At 44.2% G+C, this 18,291-nt stretch overlaps 1 protein-coding gene across 2 annotated transcripts in view; it reads right to left on the bottom strand.

Annotated features, from left to right (window-relative positions):
• The window catches only part of GALNT7 (polypeptide N-acetylgalactosaminyltransferase 7), a 74,028-nt gene extending 61,122 nt beyond the window's left edge, over positions 1–12,906 (bottom strand). For both annotated transcript variants that reach the window (XM_056346867.1, XM_056346860.1), the window contains exon 1: positions 12,762–12,906. In XM_056346867.1, the coding sequence (XP_056202842.1) occupies positions 12,762–12,887 (126 nt within the window). In that variant the 5' untranslated portion in view covers positions 12,888–12,906. The remainder of the gene's footprint in view (positions 1–12,761) is intronic.
• Between the last annotated feature and the right edge of the window lie 5,385 nt (positions 12,907–18,291).

The following is an 18,291-nucleotide window of genomic DNA, read 5'->3' as shown; positions in this document are numbered from 1 at the left end:
TATGAACCTCCCTTTCTTCTTCTAAAGCAAAGCTACAAAAAAGATTATTTTCACTTGTACTACAGAATTATGGAGGCAGCTGCATGTTCTTAAATTGTGGGAGGAGAGGGAAGACGTGCATAACTGGTGGTTGCCCTGCACTTCTCCCTTTTCAGGAAAGCTCCAAGCCTCAACAGAGGTCTCCTTAATATATATATATATAAATGGTGACTTTTCACCGCACGATGAATTGAACAAGTATTTCTAGATCTCCAGTACTACCTTTTCCTCAGCAAATGCACCCAGATGTCAGGCAGCACTCCCTTTCACATTAAGTATTTTCTCACTCTTGGATCCAATGCTTTATGCCACTATGGCTAGATAAGAAAGGGTATCAGGAAATGTGCCACTCTAGTGCTGGCCACATTTCTTCAGTCTACAGACAAAATAAATCAAGATAAGTAAAGAAACCAAAACTTTAAAAGCAAAAATGTATGAAGAGAAAGGAACGCTGCAGAGCTTAACATGCATTGGGATAAAACCAGCACTGGTTATAAAACATTACAGTTGCCATAACTGGTCTTTTTAATACAGTTTAAAGTTTCTTTGAGTCCTATAGCCAATACAGTGTAAAACCACTTAAGCAACATCAAGGTCTGACAAAATTAACAAATGTATGTGGGGGACAAAATGGACTTTGTACAGGAAAGTTGGGGTTTGGTGTTAGGCTATTAATAGATCTCCTAAATACACTCTGCTGGAAGGTTTCCATTTGTAAAGCCAAAGTGATATACAGAAAATCAGCTACATGCAGTTACTTACATACAAGAATATTTTATGGGTTCAGCTCTAAGACACTGATACTGTATCTGAAATCTCAACTTCCTTATCAGTAAAACTGAGCTTAAATATAAATTCCCATGCATTTTAGTAAATATGTAAAAAATACATAGCTCCAGACTTAGAAAATCTCAAGTTTGAGAATGAAAAAAGATGATAAAATACAATTATTTCTCATATGTGAAAACATTCTCACTGACGTACATTTTAAGGCATCAGAGTCAAGATTATTCAGTTAAGCTATTAAAATGTATTTTTAAAGCATCAACCTAAAAAGTATAACAAATTCTGCTTGCAACATTATGACGTTGGCAACATTAAGTAGTACATTATGGTTGTTAGATAAACCAAATTAACAGATATAAGTTCTGCTTGTTTCTTAGAAATTAACAGCTGTGAACCATTCCTGAAAATTAGGATTGCTGGGATTAGACAGTAGACTGTATTTTGACAAGATATCAGTACATACTAAATTCTTGCAAATACCGTGCAAGATAAAACCAGCTCAAAAACCTGCTCAAGCTGCCTCTCCTCTGCAGCGACGCTAACAGGCTTTAAGTCAGTAAAAAAATTGGTGCTTAGCATTTAAGGCTGCGAAGACTTCTTTAATTGTAGACATGAATTGTAGAGTTTAAAATGAAACAGGTCTTAGCATTTTATAGCCTGTGACAAACTTGTTAGAAGATAGATTGCCCAAGCTATTACAAAGGATAAAGTCAAGACAAGTAGTCTGATCACTTATTGTTCTTCCTTACTTCCAGATTATCTGTATCACTTAATATCTTAGTGCAGTGCAAGAAAACTCTTAAGCTATTGAACAGTGGGTTGTGAGAATAAGCCTAATGAACTCCCCAAATTCCCACAAAGAACAAACAAGGAAAAAAAAACTGACCGGGGAAAAAAAAAGAAACAAATGTAAGTATTCATACTTCAGCTGAGGGTGAGACATAGAATAAGAACCTGGAAAAACAAAGATCAATGAACCTCATTACAGTAACATGGACTTGGGCTGGCTGCAGTCAATCAATAATCACCATCAAGCTTCCTTGTAAGGATCCAATCATACCTTCATCACCCCATGCAAACATAAGGACTGTTTAGAAAAAGTTAGTTTTATTAAAAAATATACCTTACTGTTTTGAGTAAATATAAAACTATGTTAAGATCTGATCTGAAAATCAGTGTCTTGCATGCCTTACTGTAAGCCCAGCAGCCTCTCTGTTCTCAGCTTAACAGCAAAAACATAACTAGGTACCTCTGTTTACCGGCAGCCCCTGGGTGCATTTCGCCACACACAGGCACGCAAGTCAGCCTGGGTTTAGAAATTACGCGCCCCTGGGAAATATCGCCAAAACAAACACCTCCCAAAGAGGCACAAGGCCTCTCTCAACCACAAGATCTATATGCGAATCGGAGAAAGGGGACGTAGGACAGATGAAGCGTGCTCAAGGACAGCAGATTTCAAAGAATTTTAATTATTTTTAAAGTAGGCCACCCCCCAGGACATATCCATTTCATCCAGAAAAATTAATCCAGCCTGCTCCCTGCCATCCTCTTTTCCCAGGGCCCCTCAGGCATACACAAAGATTAAAGGCTACATGAACTATCCTGGCAGTCTGCTCCCTTTTATCACAAGAGCTTGACAACTCCCCTGTCATCACCAGGCTTAGTAGAAGATAATAACAGGAGCAAAACTTGTTAACTCCCCCAGAAGTGACTGACTTGACTATTCATAGAAAAGGTAAGTCTGCTTTCTAATATGGGGACCCTGTCTTAGAGAGATTCCCCCACCTCCGTTTCTCTACATGAAATAATGGGAACGGTATTGACGCTTAGGACACCTACTCACTGCCCTGTGTATGAACACATACATTGCCAAAGCTGGACCAGAGTAACTGTTTGCCCCAGTCTGGATTCCAGTGCCATGGACAGCTGCTCCCCTTGAGGATGCCTGAAGGAGAAGCTCACACCTGGACCTGCCCAAAGAGCTCCACAGCCTCCCTGTCAAGTCAACACTTCTTCTACTATTCACATAAAAATAAGCAAGTGTTCAAGGCCAATATTTTAGATCGGTATTGGAAAACAGAGAGGGATAGAAGACACAAGGACTTAGATGCCGAGATCGCACAAATGTATCCCAGAAACTAATCTGCAGTCTTACTTCACATATCCAGGGCTGGAATACCTCCACAGAGAGTACTCAAGACCACTTTACAAAGTGAGTCTCATGCCATGTAAGTATCTTATATTGAGTGAAATATTAGCATTTGGAGCTGAGAATCTTCAAAAAGTGACACAAGAGGCAACAGGAGATTCTTCTCCCTCACCAGCAGGAGCTGAGGCACAGGAAACCCACACACCATCCTTCTGGACTTGAGAGCTGCTGGCTAAGAACTCTCTGATCAGAGGCAGGTGGTATACTTAGACATAATCACTAAAAGCTCATATTCCATCAAAAGAAGTAAATAACAAAACCCCTCCACCTCCCACCCTTTTCCACCTCTGCAGATTACAGATACCATTTTTAAGCTAATCACTAGTGAAGGTCTCGGTTCTGTGCAGGAGGAACATACTTCATAGAGGGAAGGGAAATAAGGGTGTAAAACGCAGAAGAGGTGAGAAAAACCCAAGATATTTCATAGCTGCTGTTTAAAGCTTATCAGAGGCTTTGGCGTGTTAGAATCACTGTGGGAGATGGATTATCCAAGCCAGAGCAGGTGAAGCAGTCTAAGGTGCATGATAAATGCATCATTGACACATGCATGGCTTATAAAAGACATATATTATGAGCCTTGAAGAGCTGACTTCAAGGCCTCATTTAAGTGAAAGTGTAGCAAATCTTATTTCAAGACTAGAGCATGTAGAGAACAATTTATTTTCTCTGAAGAACACATTATGTCAATATTGTCTTTCTTGATCTTCCTTCCTCAATAGGAAGGATAGAAAACTCATGACATTACCATCCCAGATGCTTTTAAGAGGTAGCTTGGTTACTCTTTTTGGTTTTGGATCAAGATGTTATTACAGATGAGGCATTTTCTACAGCCAATTTAAAAAAAATAAATACCTTTTTCTTTGACATACCTAGAATTCTACTAGCTCAAAATAAAGACATTGCTTAAATATCTCAAATCCATAAAGATAGGAATTGAGAAATAAAATGGGGTGCTGCTAGGCTTCAGCCCTACTGAAATGCTATTCCTTTTATAGTCCTACTTAAAAAGGAAATCTTTTACTACAGGTTAAAACCAAAGCAAATTTTAATCCCCAAGTTGTGACAAAAATGTTCAAATATGAATAAAACCGCTATATTCAATTTCATTAAAGATATTTTTTTTCTAAAGCACACTATTTAACATAATACTTTCTGCCTTATTAAAAAAAATAATCAACTGTATTCAAAGTCAGAACAGTTCCTGCTGAGCCATTTTCATTGCCAATTTTTTAAGACAACAAAATAAGTAAGAAACTTTGTGGGCTGAGCACCATCTGCTTATGCTTTAATTTCATTAACAGTTATATTTTGAGACTTTCAACTGTAAAGAAAGTTTTCCAAATGTAAACAGCATATAAACCAGTATACTCTTTTTACATTATACCTTCCTGCAGTTCTCTCCTGCTGCTCAGGGGTTTACCACACATCAGTGCCGACTGCTGCTATTTGCAACTGAACACTCCACAAGGAAATCAAAGGAAAGTAAGTTGTAGCTTCAGAAAGCCAGAGCAATACTAAAAAAATGTTACTGGAGCCGGCAATTAGAATGAAGGATTCAAGAGGACATGGTAAGACAGAAACGTAAAAGAAATACAGACCACCACAGAGCAGCAAACAATTAGTTTACTGTAACAGAGAGGGGAGAAAAAAAAATAAGTATCTGTGAGCTGCAAGAAAGCATGCTTATGCATGGAGAAGCACACTTAATTCCTGCTTAAAACAATCCTTTTTTTAAGCATCATCTCTTCATTACTAAAAGTAGCCATTTTTTGTTTTAGTCATAATGTATGTATGTAGCCTGGTAAGAGTAGCATTTTTATTCCCAAATGGGAAGTTAATGGGTCTTCAGAAAATAGGAATTCTGTGCTATAAAATGCATCACTAGGAAAGCAGCAACCTATTTCAAAAACAGTTTGCACTAAGAAAAAACTTGTTTTTTCAAATTTCAGACCTACCAGTTCAAATAATATTCCAATGAGTACGCAAATGTTTCAAAACTGCTCGGTCCCAAGCAGGGAGAACACAATAAGGATGTTTATTTGAAAAACAAAGGTAGAAATCAAGTATTAGCCTTCTCCTCTATATCTTTTTATGATTGTTAACAACAAAACACCCCTTTTCCACAAAACCACATACCTTCCCAGCAAGCCCCTTCAAGAAAGAGGCTACAATTAAACTGATAAATCCCAGTCCTGAAATCTGCTATAAAGCACAAACTTAACCTTTGGTTTAAGTTTACAGAAATCTACCAAGTTTAAAATTTTCCCCTCTTCAAATCTGCATTTTGTGAAAGGCCAGAATACCCCCAAATCCATGGCTACAAGTATCAGAGATTGCAAAGACGTGCATGCTGCTGGCTGCTTACTGCTCCCCTTTGCTGGGCCATTCTGGCAACACTTTCCTTACTGAACACATTACCTTGGCACTGCTACTACTTGGGGGGGGGCACGCAGGATGGGACAGGACACACCTCACTCACCAAAACAGTGTCTAAATCTAGAGCACTGTGGGGCAGAGGTGGACTGCTAAAGGCACAATCAAGCGAATAAATTCCCTTTAATTCACAAAAAGATGAAAGCAAACTGATGGAGGAGGCAGCCTTTTAAGCAGCGTGTTGCTATTTTTAAACTAATCGTTCACAGTAGACGTTTGTTTTCCATACTTACAGAACAGATTTAGTAATTAAATGTAACTGTTACCAGACTTGGAATCCTTCTCTCAGATTATATGGCCTACTTTCTGTAAAAACATCCCCCCACCCTGCCCCCCCAAGGTAGAAGTCAAACCTATTAATGTAACAGCTTATCCTGCCTTATTTCCACTTGGCTGTCTCCCATAATGCTGATTTAATATCTGAAAAAAATAGGACAAAGGCACTGTCATTTTTCATTAGGGAGCATCAGCTCAATACAAGCAATTTTAACTCTGCTGAGCTCGGGTGAAGGAAGGTACACGCTATTTGGCCATGTGATGAAAACCCCATGTATACACTCCTAGATATGACAGGCCTTCTCTCAAAGCTGGCATTCTGATGACCCACTGGGCCTTTTCCAGTATCTAAATTTACTAGCTCCAGAATTTCTACTACTTCAGCTTGGCTATCATATCCTAATTCATCATCTTTAAAATAAAGACTTAACTATCACCTAGATTTTTATTTTAAAAAGGACTTTATTACATGCTATTTTTAATGCCCCATTACTTGGTCACTAAGGAGCACAAGTTACCACTTCTGTTATTTACTTATTCATTTTTTTTAAAACAAATGACAACCTACGTAACCCATTGTGTTGATGATTCCTGACTTCTGTGGTCTTACTCCAGAGTTTCTCTGTGAGGTACTTAAAGACAGGAATAGTTTTACCTGTGTGATCCCCAAATCAGACACAATTACTAAGTTTTTTGTTGCACAATCTTACCTAAGAGTGCACAGCCACCTTTCATCCTATGCTAAGGATCCTGCCAAAGGTGCCCTGGATGCTCTAGATCCTCTTCTCCTACAGTGGGATTCTTGAAAAGCAAATGCTGGCCTTAAGATCTTTGGTTGTTTTTTTTGACTGTTCAGTTCTTTTACATTACTCATGAATGGTAATGGGGGGTGGGGGTGTGTGCTAGAACACAATAAAAGGAAACTTGTCACACACATAAAATGGTGCAAAACTACTCTAGAGGAGCAGACATTTACATAAATAATAGTCTGAAGATAATAATGAGTTCTTTCTCCAACTTATTACAAGGGATCTTATAGATAAAAAGAGTTCAAGAAAGTTTTAATACAATCTATGTATGTATACATGAACTGTAGGAATTATGAAGGCTTTTTTCCCCCCCATTTCTTCACTTTATTTGCTTTGTGGTCATTGATTCTGCAACATAACTGGAAACGTTTGTAGAAAGATTTCACTTTTAATATGATAGTGATTGGGGTTTTTACACTCTCCCAAGGGTGACAGATTTTTACAAGCTTTTTCAAAGCCAATTTAGATGAAAGCACAAATTAAAAAAAAATTAGCATTTAATATCTCAAAACATTTTGCCTATTACTGTCACCAGCAACACTAAAGATTACTGTAATAGACAGAGGGGAAAAAGAAAGTGATGTTTACTTCCTACAACAGTGATACTTTGGCTATGGCAAGCTCACTGCCTCCCTGCGCACAAATCTCAAACTAAACTTGTTGAACACAAAATATCTGCCAAGGTGTTCATTTCTGCCGAGTGTCACACCAGAAGTAGTGACTGATTAAGGCTTTGATTGTAGAAGGCGGTGTGCCAATGCCTAGCCCTGCACCTGCAGGGACCTTGTCACACCCAGATGATGAATGATGGTGTTGAGTTTTCAGATAATGCTGGAGTGGCAGACCTGATGTGGTGCTCCTTGTGTTAGGTCTCACCCAATTACAGAAAGGCAAACCAGTAAAAAAAACCAACAGTGATCAATGTATAGATAACTATACACAGCAATTGGAGAGAGAGATACTGTTTTGCAACTAGATCACCCGTGTGCCACAACGCATCACGTTTTTACCAAACTCGAACCTGAATCCCTGCACTACAGAACACCACTCTCCCTGTGACATCAGATTTATTATTTTACTCTGATTCCTGCCCTTTCCTCCAGTAATGATATAAACTTAAAATTCCTGCATCTCAGTTTCTCTAAGCACATGTGCCGTTACTCCTTAAGGGAAAGTGGAGAATTTCCGCTGGGACTTCCACTGCCAAGAATCTAATTTAAACCACAATAACATTTCAACTTCAGTCTGCAACTTTTCATTAAGTTCCCAGTGACAACCCAGCCAAGACATACAGGATATTAGCGGTCCTTAAAGTGGGAGAGAAGGGGGCGTGTCACCAGAAAGCTCAGAAAATGTCCATTCAGCTTTTCTTTTTTTCCAGCTCCTCCACCTCCACTTCATAAATTCTCTACCTTCTAGTGGCTGCACGGGAATCGTACTGTTTAAACTTGGTGGCTGGTGAGGGCCCACAGCCCTAGCTACAGGCCCATCATCCAGGCTCCTGAACCAGAGGGACATGCCAGATCACCATCTGCACCAGGACCCTCGGCAGAGCCCTGCTTCCTGATCCACGGGCAACCGCTCTTCCCTGGCTATGGCACAGCTGCTGTGATGTCTGGCAATAAGGACAGCTAATGTCCTGGCAGGGAGATGAGGGTATACATGTCTAAGGGTGGGAGACTGTGACCTCAAAAGCTCCTGCTAAGTTATAGAGCACTGAGAGCACACCTGGAGTAGGAGACGTGCATGCTTTCAGGGATGGCAGGAGGAAGGGGACAGCTGCCCAATTACTTACACAAAAAAGCCAGCCTGGAAAGTCTGGGAACTGTTGATAAACAAATACTCCCAAAAGCCCCTTAAGAACATGTCACTTACAGACACAGAAAATTAAATGCCTTCAACACACAGCAAGGCAAGTTAATGGCAGCCCACTGGTGGCTCAGGTGCAGTGGCTACGGGCTAGCTCAAGTTGGGAAATCCCACAAGTATTGTAATGCTTCAAATCTGAAGCAGCAGGTTCCCAGATACGAGGCCAGGCAGCCCATGCCAAGATTTTGGGAAGTTCTCACTGCACACGAGAAAAGGGCAGAACAGGGAATTTTGTGGGGTTTGCAATCTCACCACATTTCTGACTTGTGCAAGGTCAGCCACACGTGGCCAGCAAATCTTTTACTACTTTCCTAGGCTCCAGAAGGGGATTAGTAACACAGCGGACACCTTCTTACTGTTCTTCACAAGGAAAAATGAATAGGGTCATTTCTACCAGCTTCTTGGAGTACTCCAGTGAAGATTAGAGGAAGTATGAAACCACTGATCATACTACTACCACACAGACTATGAGCCTGCAAAATTGTACTTCAAGCTTTGTCTCAGGTAGGCTAAACTGATCTTTCAAAAAAAAACCCCCAAAACACACAACCCAAACCCACCAATCTCAATTTTACATAACTTTTCATGCTTCTGAATACTAATTTGGTCACTTTAACACTTTGTAGTTGGTCAGATTTGGAGAGTTAAAGTTGACCTATATTACATTTACTCCCCCAATACACTGTTTTCAGCTTTTCAGTAATGAATCTTTCTTTACCGTTTCAGTCCATTGGTTCTGCCTGCAGTATTACCCACTTCTTGATGACACCAGCTTTTAAGGCTGTACCTCTGTGGCCGATTAGCCACATCTCGCTGGAGACCAACAAGTACTATATCCCCAACAACTGGGATGCCTACAGCAATCTTCGTACAATGAATAGCCTCAGTCGTTTCCTGATAGCCCCAAAACCATGATCCCTTGACCCAGAAGAGCAGAAGGTATCGGAAAACATCCAAAAGAACCCACAACATGCAAATAATAATGGAATCAGTGATTCTACCTGATCTTTTCTCACAGTCATAAACAAGCACATCCCTGCCTAAATCTTTGGTACTCTTGTAATCCTTACTATCAGATAGTAGATGTCCTTACATACACAAAGGGCAGACACGCTTTTAAAGACTCTGAGGACAGACCTTAATATATTTTCATTATTTTAATTTGGTTTACATTGAAAACTAAAAGCTCTTTAGGATGAGGATATTTTATTCTGTTTGGATATTTCCGATAATGCAAAGAAAGAAATACTTAACCTCTTTCTCTGATTACTCCAAGCACTTTTTCCTTAAATGATGTCTTGCAGAAACAAAGTTTCACTGTTGGGTTGTCTGGAGATCGGCTGATATGCTTTCAGTGAACATACACTCCCTGTGGTAGTCAGAATTCTACCAGAAACAAAGGTCTTGTCTCCCAGCTGTCTGTGTTTCTGTTACTACCTCTGTGTTCTCTCATTTCCTTCCTAAACAAGCTACTTCTCCACTTTCACTTTTTCTTTGAAAACTCTCCATAGCTTAATCACCTTGCCTCTCCAAAAGATCTCTGAAATCTTTTAAAATGAGTAGAAAAAACATAACACAATATTTGAAGGGAGAATATACTTTTTTTTCATTTTAAGGTCCATAGTTACAACATTACTACAAGATCTTCAGTATCCTTTGCTGCTGTAAGCAGGAAAATATTCAAGGTTATAAACATAAAGAGAACAACAAAGCAGAACTTTTCATCTTTGCTTCTTTAATGTGTCGGTGTTATTAAGAAGCGCCCAGGGTTACAGCGCAGAGAGGGAAAGGTTACTGCCTGAGGTTAGCTATAAAAAGTTTAATTCTATTTTAAGCTGGTACTCTCTGATCAGGAATTTTACATTTGTTGGCCAGAGTTTTCAGCACGAGCAAAAGGAGGAGGGCGTTGTACGGGAAGAAGAATAATTATTCTGTTATCTTTAGCTTAACAAACTTTCCGGCAACTAACAACAGAGCAAACACATACATTTGTATGACTGAACAAAGTGTGCACACCCAGAGCAGCAGTTATGATTAAACTCCTAGTTCCAGCATGCTGAAACTGCACCAACGCAGTCTGTCTCCAGGTGTTGCGGGAAGCATACCCTGAGGTACACGCCCACCTCATGGGGTCAGTGTCGCCTCACCTAGCAGGATGCAGGATGCACAGACCCTAACCTCAGGACATACTCCTGGGCTCTGCCAACCCCCCAGAAATACGATGGAGCACTGCTAGGAGTGAGCCCGCTCACTACTGTTTCACTAGCATTCTTCACCTGAGCAGCTTCTGAGGAGGAAAGCAGTCCAAACCAAAACACAAATTTAGTAACAACGATACTGTTTCCCAGAAAATGAAGAAGCACGTGTTACCCTCTCTCATATATATCACAATGACAAGTAAACAGCTGATCTCGCTAATGAACCAGATATTCTGTTTAGATGTCATCTTTGACAGTGTTTACTTAATACCATTATATTTGTTCCCAACAAAGACTGAATTATTTCCTGAGGTGGCTGTCATGAGTATTTCCTCCAGTCAAGGCAGGGGTGATCAAGACAGAATGCTGTTTTATCAAGGGCTAGACTGTAAGGACTCTTCCCACTCCAATATTGCCATGTGCACCAGCTAGAACAGATTTCCGAATCAGACCTCACGTGCGAATGGAGGTGGATACAAAGGTTCAGCTCAAAAGCCTCCGAGAAAAAGCCTTCAGGCTTGTCAGAGAAGACAGCGTGATTCATTACAGCACCTGAATAGGCTGATACAGCATGCACACTGTAGGACTGCAGTATTTCAGTTGTCACCCCAGAATAGTCATCTGATGACGGTCACTGCCCTACACAGCATTGCAACCATAACCATATATATATGTTGGTTTTTTTTTAAGAAGATTTCACTTGACAGGTCTGTTACCCTTCCCTAAACAGGAAAAGTAATTCAACTGGTTTTGACGTAAAACGTTTACTGCCTGACATTTTCTTGGGAGGCACGCAAATAAAATTCCTGAAGATTTTTCTGTACACAGAAGAGCCTATGCTGTATCCCGAAGAACAGATTACAGAAACTTTACCACTTAATAAACTGTGTATCTCCAAGAGAACCGCTGTGGCCTATTATCTCAGCAGTAACTGCCAAGACACAGAAAACTGTAACAGCTTCAGAAGACAGAGCATCTGCTGAAGGAGTCCAAAGTCATTGCCAGGTTTCAAAAGCACGAAACCTGTCAGCTCGCTTGCCTTCCGCAATTATTCAAAGCAGCCCACTAGCAAGTGAGGCCCAAGATCATTAGCGAACATATCACAACAGATCACTTTTTAAGATAATCACTGCAAAATTTTATGACTTCACCAAGATTAAAATAATCTTGACTAATCTTACTTCAAGCAGATCTCCTTAAGTCCAGCTATGTTTGACAGCTCTAAAACCTGTGGCGAAAATGGAAAAAGCACCTTGACGCCTTCCCAGACCCTGGCGTTGAGGGCACGGCTTATTCCCGCCTGACACAAGGCCAGGCCAGGGCTCCCCGCGCGGCTCCCGCAGCCCTGCCGGGGTCCCTGCCCCTCCGCTGAGGCGCTGCCCGCCCCACGGGCCGCCCCGCCGTTTCGGGGTGCGGGACGCGCACTGCCAGCGCCACCAGCCCAAGGCCTGCTGGCTCTCCTGCGCTGTTCCCCGGCCCCCAGCCGGCCGCCTGTCCTCGGCGGGGCCTGCCCTGGGGTCGCTGACGGCCGGGGAAGCTGACCCGCAGCGGAGTGTGTGCGGGAGCACCTGCGCCCTTTGTCGAACCCCCGGGGGACACCTCTGCGGGACGCTCCGGCAGTCTGCACCGGCGCCGCTGCTCCAGGGATGGCAAAGCCCCTGGAGGAGGCATCCACGGACCCACGCCTTTTGGGTGCCCGGGGCATCGCCGGCGGGCAGGTCTCGGGGAAGGGCCCCGTCGGGGCACTGCCCGCCCCGCCCCGCCAGCGGCGGCCCCCGGCGGGCTGGGGGGGCTGCGGCGGCCCCACGCCGGGCGGGGCGGCGCGGACCGGACCCTACACCCGCCGGGCGCGGCCGCCGGGGCCCATCGGAGCGCGGCGCCCCCGGGCCTCGGCGCGGCCCGTCCCGCGGCGGCGGCGGGCCAAGGCGCGGCGCCGCCCGGGCAGGGACGCCGGATCCGGGGGCCGGTTGGGGCCGGCCCCGCCGCTCCGCTCTCCCCTCTCGGGCCTACAGGCGCCGCAGGCCGCAGCCCGGGCAGCCGCCCCCCGCCCGCCCACAGCCGCCGCCGGTCACATCCCGGGCAGCGGCTCCACCACCCGCTCCGTCCCGGCCGCCCTGCCGCCCGGCGCGGCCGCACACTCACCCGCGTCCGTCCCGGGGGAGCCGGCTCCTCGGTGCGGGGCGACAGCGAGGACCAGAGCAGCAGCAGCCCCAAGAAGCTGCCCGCCAGCAGCACGGCGCGCAGCAGGAAGCCCAGCTTCAGCCGCATCCTCCCTCCCGCCCGCCCTCTCCCTCCTGCCGCCGCGCACGCAGCGCCCGGCCCCGCGCACCGGCGGGCTTCCGCCCCCCGCCCGGCACGGCACGGCACGGCACGGCCCCGCCGCCGCCGCCTCTCCCCCTCCTCCCCCAGCCGCCGCCCGCCTGCGGACGCGTTCCTCCCGCCGCCGCCGCACGTACAAAGTTTCTCTTTTTTTTTTTTTTTTCCTTCCTCCCCCCTTTACCCCTTGTCCCCCCCGCCCGGTCGGCGCCCCCGCTGCGGGCTGCCGCGCCTGCCTCCCCGCTGCGCGCAGCGGCCGGGCGATGCGGAGCAGGAAGTCGCCGCCGCGGGAGCCGCGGTTCCACGTGGCCGCCCCGCACCGGGGCGGGGGCGCCTCGCACCGCGCGGCCGCTCGGCCCCGGCCGCCGCCGCCCCCGCCCCGCCGGGCGCGTGCTCCCGCTGCACCTGCTGCAGCCCGACCGCGGCCCGCCAGGGAGAGGGGAGAGCGCCCGGCGGGGCTGCGGCGTTTGTCAGCGGGGGGGGGGGGGGGGGGCAGCTCCGCCGGGGGCACCGACGCGCAGAAATGAAGGTGCACACGCGTGACCTCAGTCACTGCTGCAGGAGCAGGGCAGCGCCGGGCCATTAGTTAGCGTGCGCGGCCTGGGCAGTTAGCACGGAAAAGCCAACAGATTTTTCTTGAGGATAGCAGATTAAGTACGAGATTACAGCGATGTTATCGGCCCTCAGCTAGCGTGTATTTTGTTACTAATTTTCTGCACTAAAAGTTAGGCATCCTATTTCCTCCTTTGAAGGAGTCTCACACGTGCATGCACACATGCAAACCTGATGATGTGAGCTCTCCACAAAGCAGCGTGATGCAAGAAGAGCACTTCCAATGCAGCACTTCTGCCTTTTCTCTGTGTTCAGTACTGCTTGCTTTGATGTTTTTCAGTTCTATTTCTTGTGTGCGCTGGGAGGATATCAGATCCAAGGATCCTGAACATTAACTTTCAATGATAAGCACCGTAGAAATAAAACAGGATATTGCAACCTGAACAGGATCGCTTTGGAGGAAAAAAATAAACATCCCACACCTAAGTGACCTTTGTAGCTGGACACACCTAGACACAGAAGTCTTTTGTTTATTCACACAACTTGTGATATACCACTGTGTGATTTTTTTCCTCCCCATTCCATAAGATCATGGTACAAGATATAGACAAATGCAATGTTTCAAGCACGGGCAACGGCTCTAACCCTTGCAAGAGCTTGCACAGCCCTGTGACTTCCACAGGTCCCCAGAGGTGTTTTCCCCAAAGCCCCCTCACTGTTGGTGGTTGCAGTAACCACACAAATGTCCCAACATGAAGGTTGCTGTGACTGTTCCCAGGTCAGTAACAGCACAGGGCTGGGAGGTCTTGTTTTTTTTTGTGGGAAAGGCATAGAGTTGAGTTGTCCGGCTCTGAACAGATCCTTGGCTCGCTGAGCCCGGTAGGAAAAAGCAGGTTGGGGCTACAAAGTGAAGCTCTGTAGGTTGTCAAAGAGGTATGAAAATATTCCCCCCAGCTCTTCTTTCACAGCTTTCTGGAGACCTTACCGCAGCAAAAGGTGCTTTTTCCTCCTGTTGTTTTATTCTGCAGTTTTGGGATCCCTTCTTACTATCCCGTGCTGGTGCTCTGAGCACACTCAAGAAGAGTGAAAAGAAAAAAAGTAAGTTACTGTTAGCACTGCACGGAGGGATGCTGTAAAACTGGTCACAGCCATGTGATGTGATACTGCTCTGCTGCTGCTTGTCAAAGCTGAGAGTGACAGGGACAGAGCCCTCTGTGTGCCAGTTGATACTAAGTGCATTCACATTCGTAAGGCTGCCCGCCAAAGCTTTTTTTTTTTAAAAAATTTAAATGGAGGCTTACATTCTGCAGAAACCCGTGGGTGAACCATGCAGCCGTGATTAACACAGAGAGCCGCACACTGGAAGGTGACCAAGACTTTTGTTGGGTTTTGGTTTTAGATACCACAAATCTCACCATCAATGAATTCCCCCATGAATTGTCTGAGGACTGGTTTCTGTACCGGGCATTTTAAAAACCCGTCTTTTCCCCCAAAAGAGCAGTTGATGCCCACTGGGAGGCAGTACGGGCCAATGGACAGGGTGTTGATGCCAGCCAGCCCCTCTGACTTCTGGAACTGCCACTGACTGGAGGTTGAAGACATCACGTTTCTGTTTTACTATTACACCTGCCTGCCGTGGTCCCTCCACAACAGGGAGCATCACCTACCTTTTTTCTCACACACCGGCCATACAGTCTGATTCAGAAGTATCAGGGTAATACTGACCTTGGAAGTAGGTTTTTTTTCAGTTTTATCCTCATTAAGGATGCACTGAATTTCCAAATTTTGCACTCAAAGTTTTTCCTATGTAGTAAAGTGCCTAAAAAGACCTGCAGAACACATTTTTGCTCTTGCTGAATTTGTACCGGCTAAGACAGAAAATTCAAATTAAAGTTGGCTTTGGATTACCTCCAGTAACATTCAAAACCACTTTTCAAAGTCTTTGACTTTGAAGAGGGAGAGAGAGTTAAACATGAATTTTTGCCTCTCTCAGTTGTAAAATACTGTATAAACCATGATGCTTTTACTACCCAGCCAGCACTAAAACAAGACATAATCCTGACTTAGGGAGTTAATCAACCTCTGCTAGACTGGTATTCTGTCATTCAAATGTTTCTAACAGACTGGCAACTGTCATAATGTTTGTGCCTATATGTGGACGTGTCTACTGCTTGCTGCATGGAAATCATATGTTCCCTTCTCCATATGCCTCTAAATAAATATCTGTTGGTGTTTAAGTCATTACAAAGCCTTGCTGCTCTTGAACCAGAGACCTACGGTGACCTGGAGGTGAAGTATCCGATTACCAATCCCCTAAGCCAGGCAGTTGCCTTATTGCTGGGGATTTGGGGGATGGTGTCTGGAGCAGGGTCACTAGCAAATGTCAAAATCTCATGCAGTTGCTTGCACTGGAGAAGCATCAGGATCTGGATATGCTTCTTAATTCTTGTCCTGAGTATTTGGCCACAATAAAGCACTCTGTTTGTTCATTAATGCAATGTTTGAAAGGAAATTCCTATAGACTTTTGTACCTGACAAGATGAAAGTCATATAGTACAAAGTTCTGTAATACAACATGCTGTAGAGGGCTGGCTGTACCCAACCCCACGGCTTCCTCCCACCCAATTTTGCTCATCTGTGGGATATTTTCTGGCAACACACAGGTCTCCTTTGCAAAATCTGCAAGTCAGAGACAAACTTCTCTTTCTACTGAGAGCAGTAGGCACAAAAAATGAGTGGTTTTTTAAATGTAAATAAATTCTTTGAAATCAGCAATGGTGTACTGGTTTTGGCTGGGATAGAGTTAATTTTTTTCATAATAGCGAGCATGGAGCTATGCTTTGGATTTGTGCTGGAACCAGTGCTGGTAACACAGGGATGTTTCAGTAGCTGCTGAGCAGCGCTGGCACAGAGCCGAGGCCTCTCCTGCCTCTCACCCACCCAGCAGCGACCAGGCTGGGGGGCACAAGGAGCTGGGGGGGGACACAGCCGGGACAGCTGGCTCCAGCTGACCCAAGGGATGTTCCAGACCATGTGGCATCACACTCAGCATATAAAGCTGAGGGAAGGAGAAGGAATAGGGGACATTCAAGGTGATGGCATTTGTCTTCCCAAGTAACCGTTACATGTGATGGAGTCCTGCTTTACTGGAGATGGCTGAGCACTTGCCTGCCCACGGGAAGTGCTGAATGAAATTCCTTGTTTCTGCTTATGCAGTTTTCCATATCGCTACTTCGGTTGTAAGGCAAGCTGGCCATTGACACTTACAGAAAACTTGTGCAGTGTATTAGCACTATGTCAGATCTATTAGCACTGCATATTGAGGTCCTGGGGTGTCCAGGTGGAATCCAAGACATTCCTTCCCTAGTTTGCATCTGAGAAGGTAGAAACTCAATGTGTGGCTGGAGAAGCCTGGCCAGATCTACCTTAACAGATGTTAAAACAGGCTTATACTCCCTTCTGACGGTCCCCAGCATTGAAGGATTTGCAGTGAGATTCTGGAATAATGAGGTGGTTGCTGCTTGGAATAATTCAGAAAGGAAGAGTTTGGCATATATTATGATGGAGATATAGCTGTGCCCTAAATATTTGGAATGTGTATATATTTAACCTCAGGGTTGATAAAAAGGAACGAAAGCACAGGATTTTAAATTATTCTTAAGTTCTGTGATCGTTTGAAAAGTAATCAAAAAAGTGGCTCTCTGTAATATTTAATACATGCTTTTGCAAATTAGACTGTAATGTGCTTCATCTTCATTGTTTTCTGGTCACGATCTCTAGTCTTTAGTACCATTCTTCCTGTAATTCTCATTTATCCTTCTTTTTTTCAAGCCAGGGGTTTAGCAATGCGTGCCCTACCAAAAATTATCCTTCAGTATTTCAGGATTTGAATGGATGCTTTTGGCAGAGTGCAGTTTGCCTCCTTTGCTTTTCCTGTCACTTTTATGAAGAACATGCTATGAAGTTCCTGTCATTACATTTAGCCCCCATGCTCCTGTCATGCCTACTTAGTTGGCTTTCCTCCTGCAATATCACCTCTAGCTCCTCTCCTTTTTTCCCCACACAACAACAGTAAGTGAGCTTATTATTTTTTACTCGTCTGGATTCTGCCTATGTCCTGAATACTGGAATATTAAAAAAAAAATAAATCTGTATTTTTTTTTCCCAGTTGCCCTTTCTGGTGTTGAGTACTAATCAATGTTTATGAATGATGTTGTATTGTTAATACTGCTTTTGACTAAAGAAATTTAAATTCTTCTGGATTTACAAGTCCTCAAAATATCCACACTGTGATGGGTGTTAACAATCCTTGACAGATTTAGATCTTATTGAGATAGTGGATGGGATAGTCTGATATGTGGGTGTTTCATTTAAGTTTGAAGAGAATTGATTCTAAGCATGGTTTTGCCGTTTTAAAAGTAAAAAATATACTTTAAATGACTTTTTTAGGAACTCTTACCTGTATTTTGAGCCAGACATAAATAGTCATATATCTCAGGTCCCAAAAATATCCTTTTCCAAGGTGGTGTATTTCTGAGCACTTTGAATAGAAATTAGCTTGCATCATTTCCTGAATCTAGGGCAGAGAAAACTGAAATAGGTTGCTGCAATTTCTGTTATGCTGAAAAAATGAATAGTGTAAAGGCCCACATATCAGATGCTGGTTTACTTTTCCAAAAAAATGTTAAAATACTGTAAATTGGTGGAGTGAATTGAATGAAATTGTCAGTCTGAACAAGATCCACAGTGCATTTGAAGTACAAAATGGACCATTTTGCAATTATAAATGAATGTTAATATTTCT

Source organism: Falco biarmicus, chromosome 1 (genome assembly GCF_023638135.1).
Source record: "Falco biarmicus isolate bFalBia1 chromosome 1, bFalBia1.pri, whole genome shotgun sequence".
In the NCBI taxonomy this organism is placed as follows: domain Eukaryota; kingdom Metazoa; phylum Chordata; class Aves; order Falconiformes; family Falconidae; genus Falco; species Falco biarmicus.
Note: the sequence above shows the minus strand (reverse complement) of the source record. Positions and strands in the feature narration are given on the sequence as shown.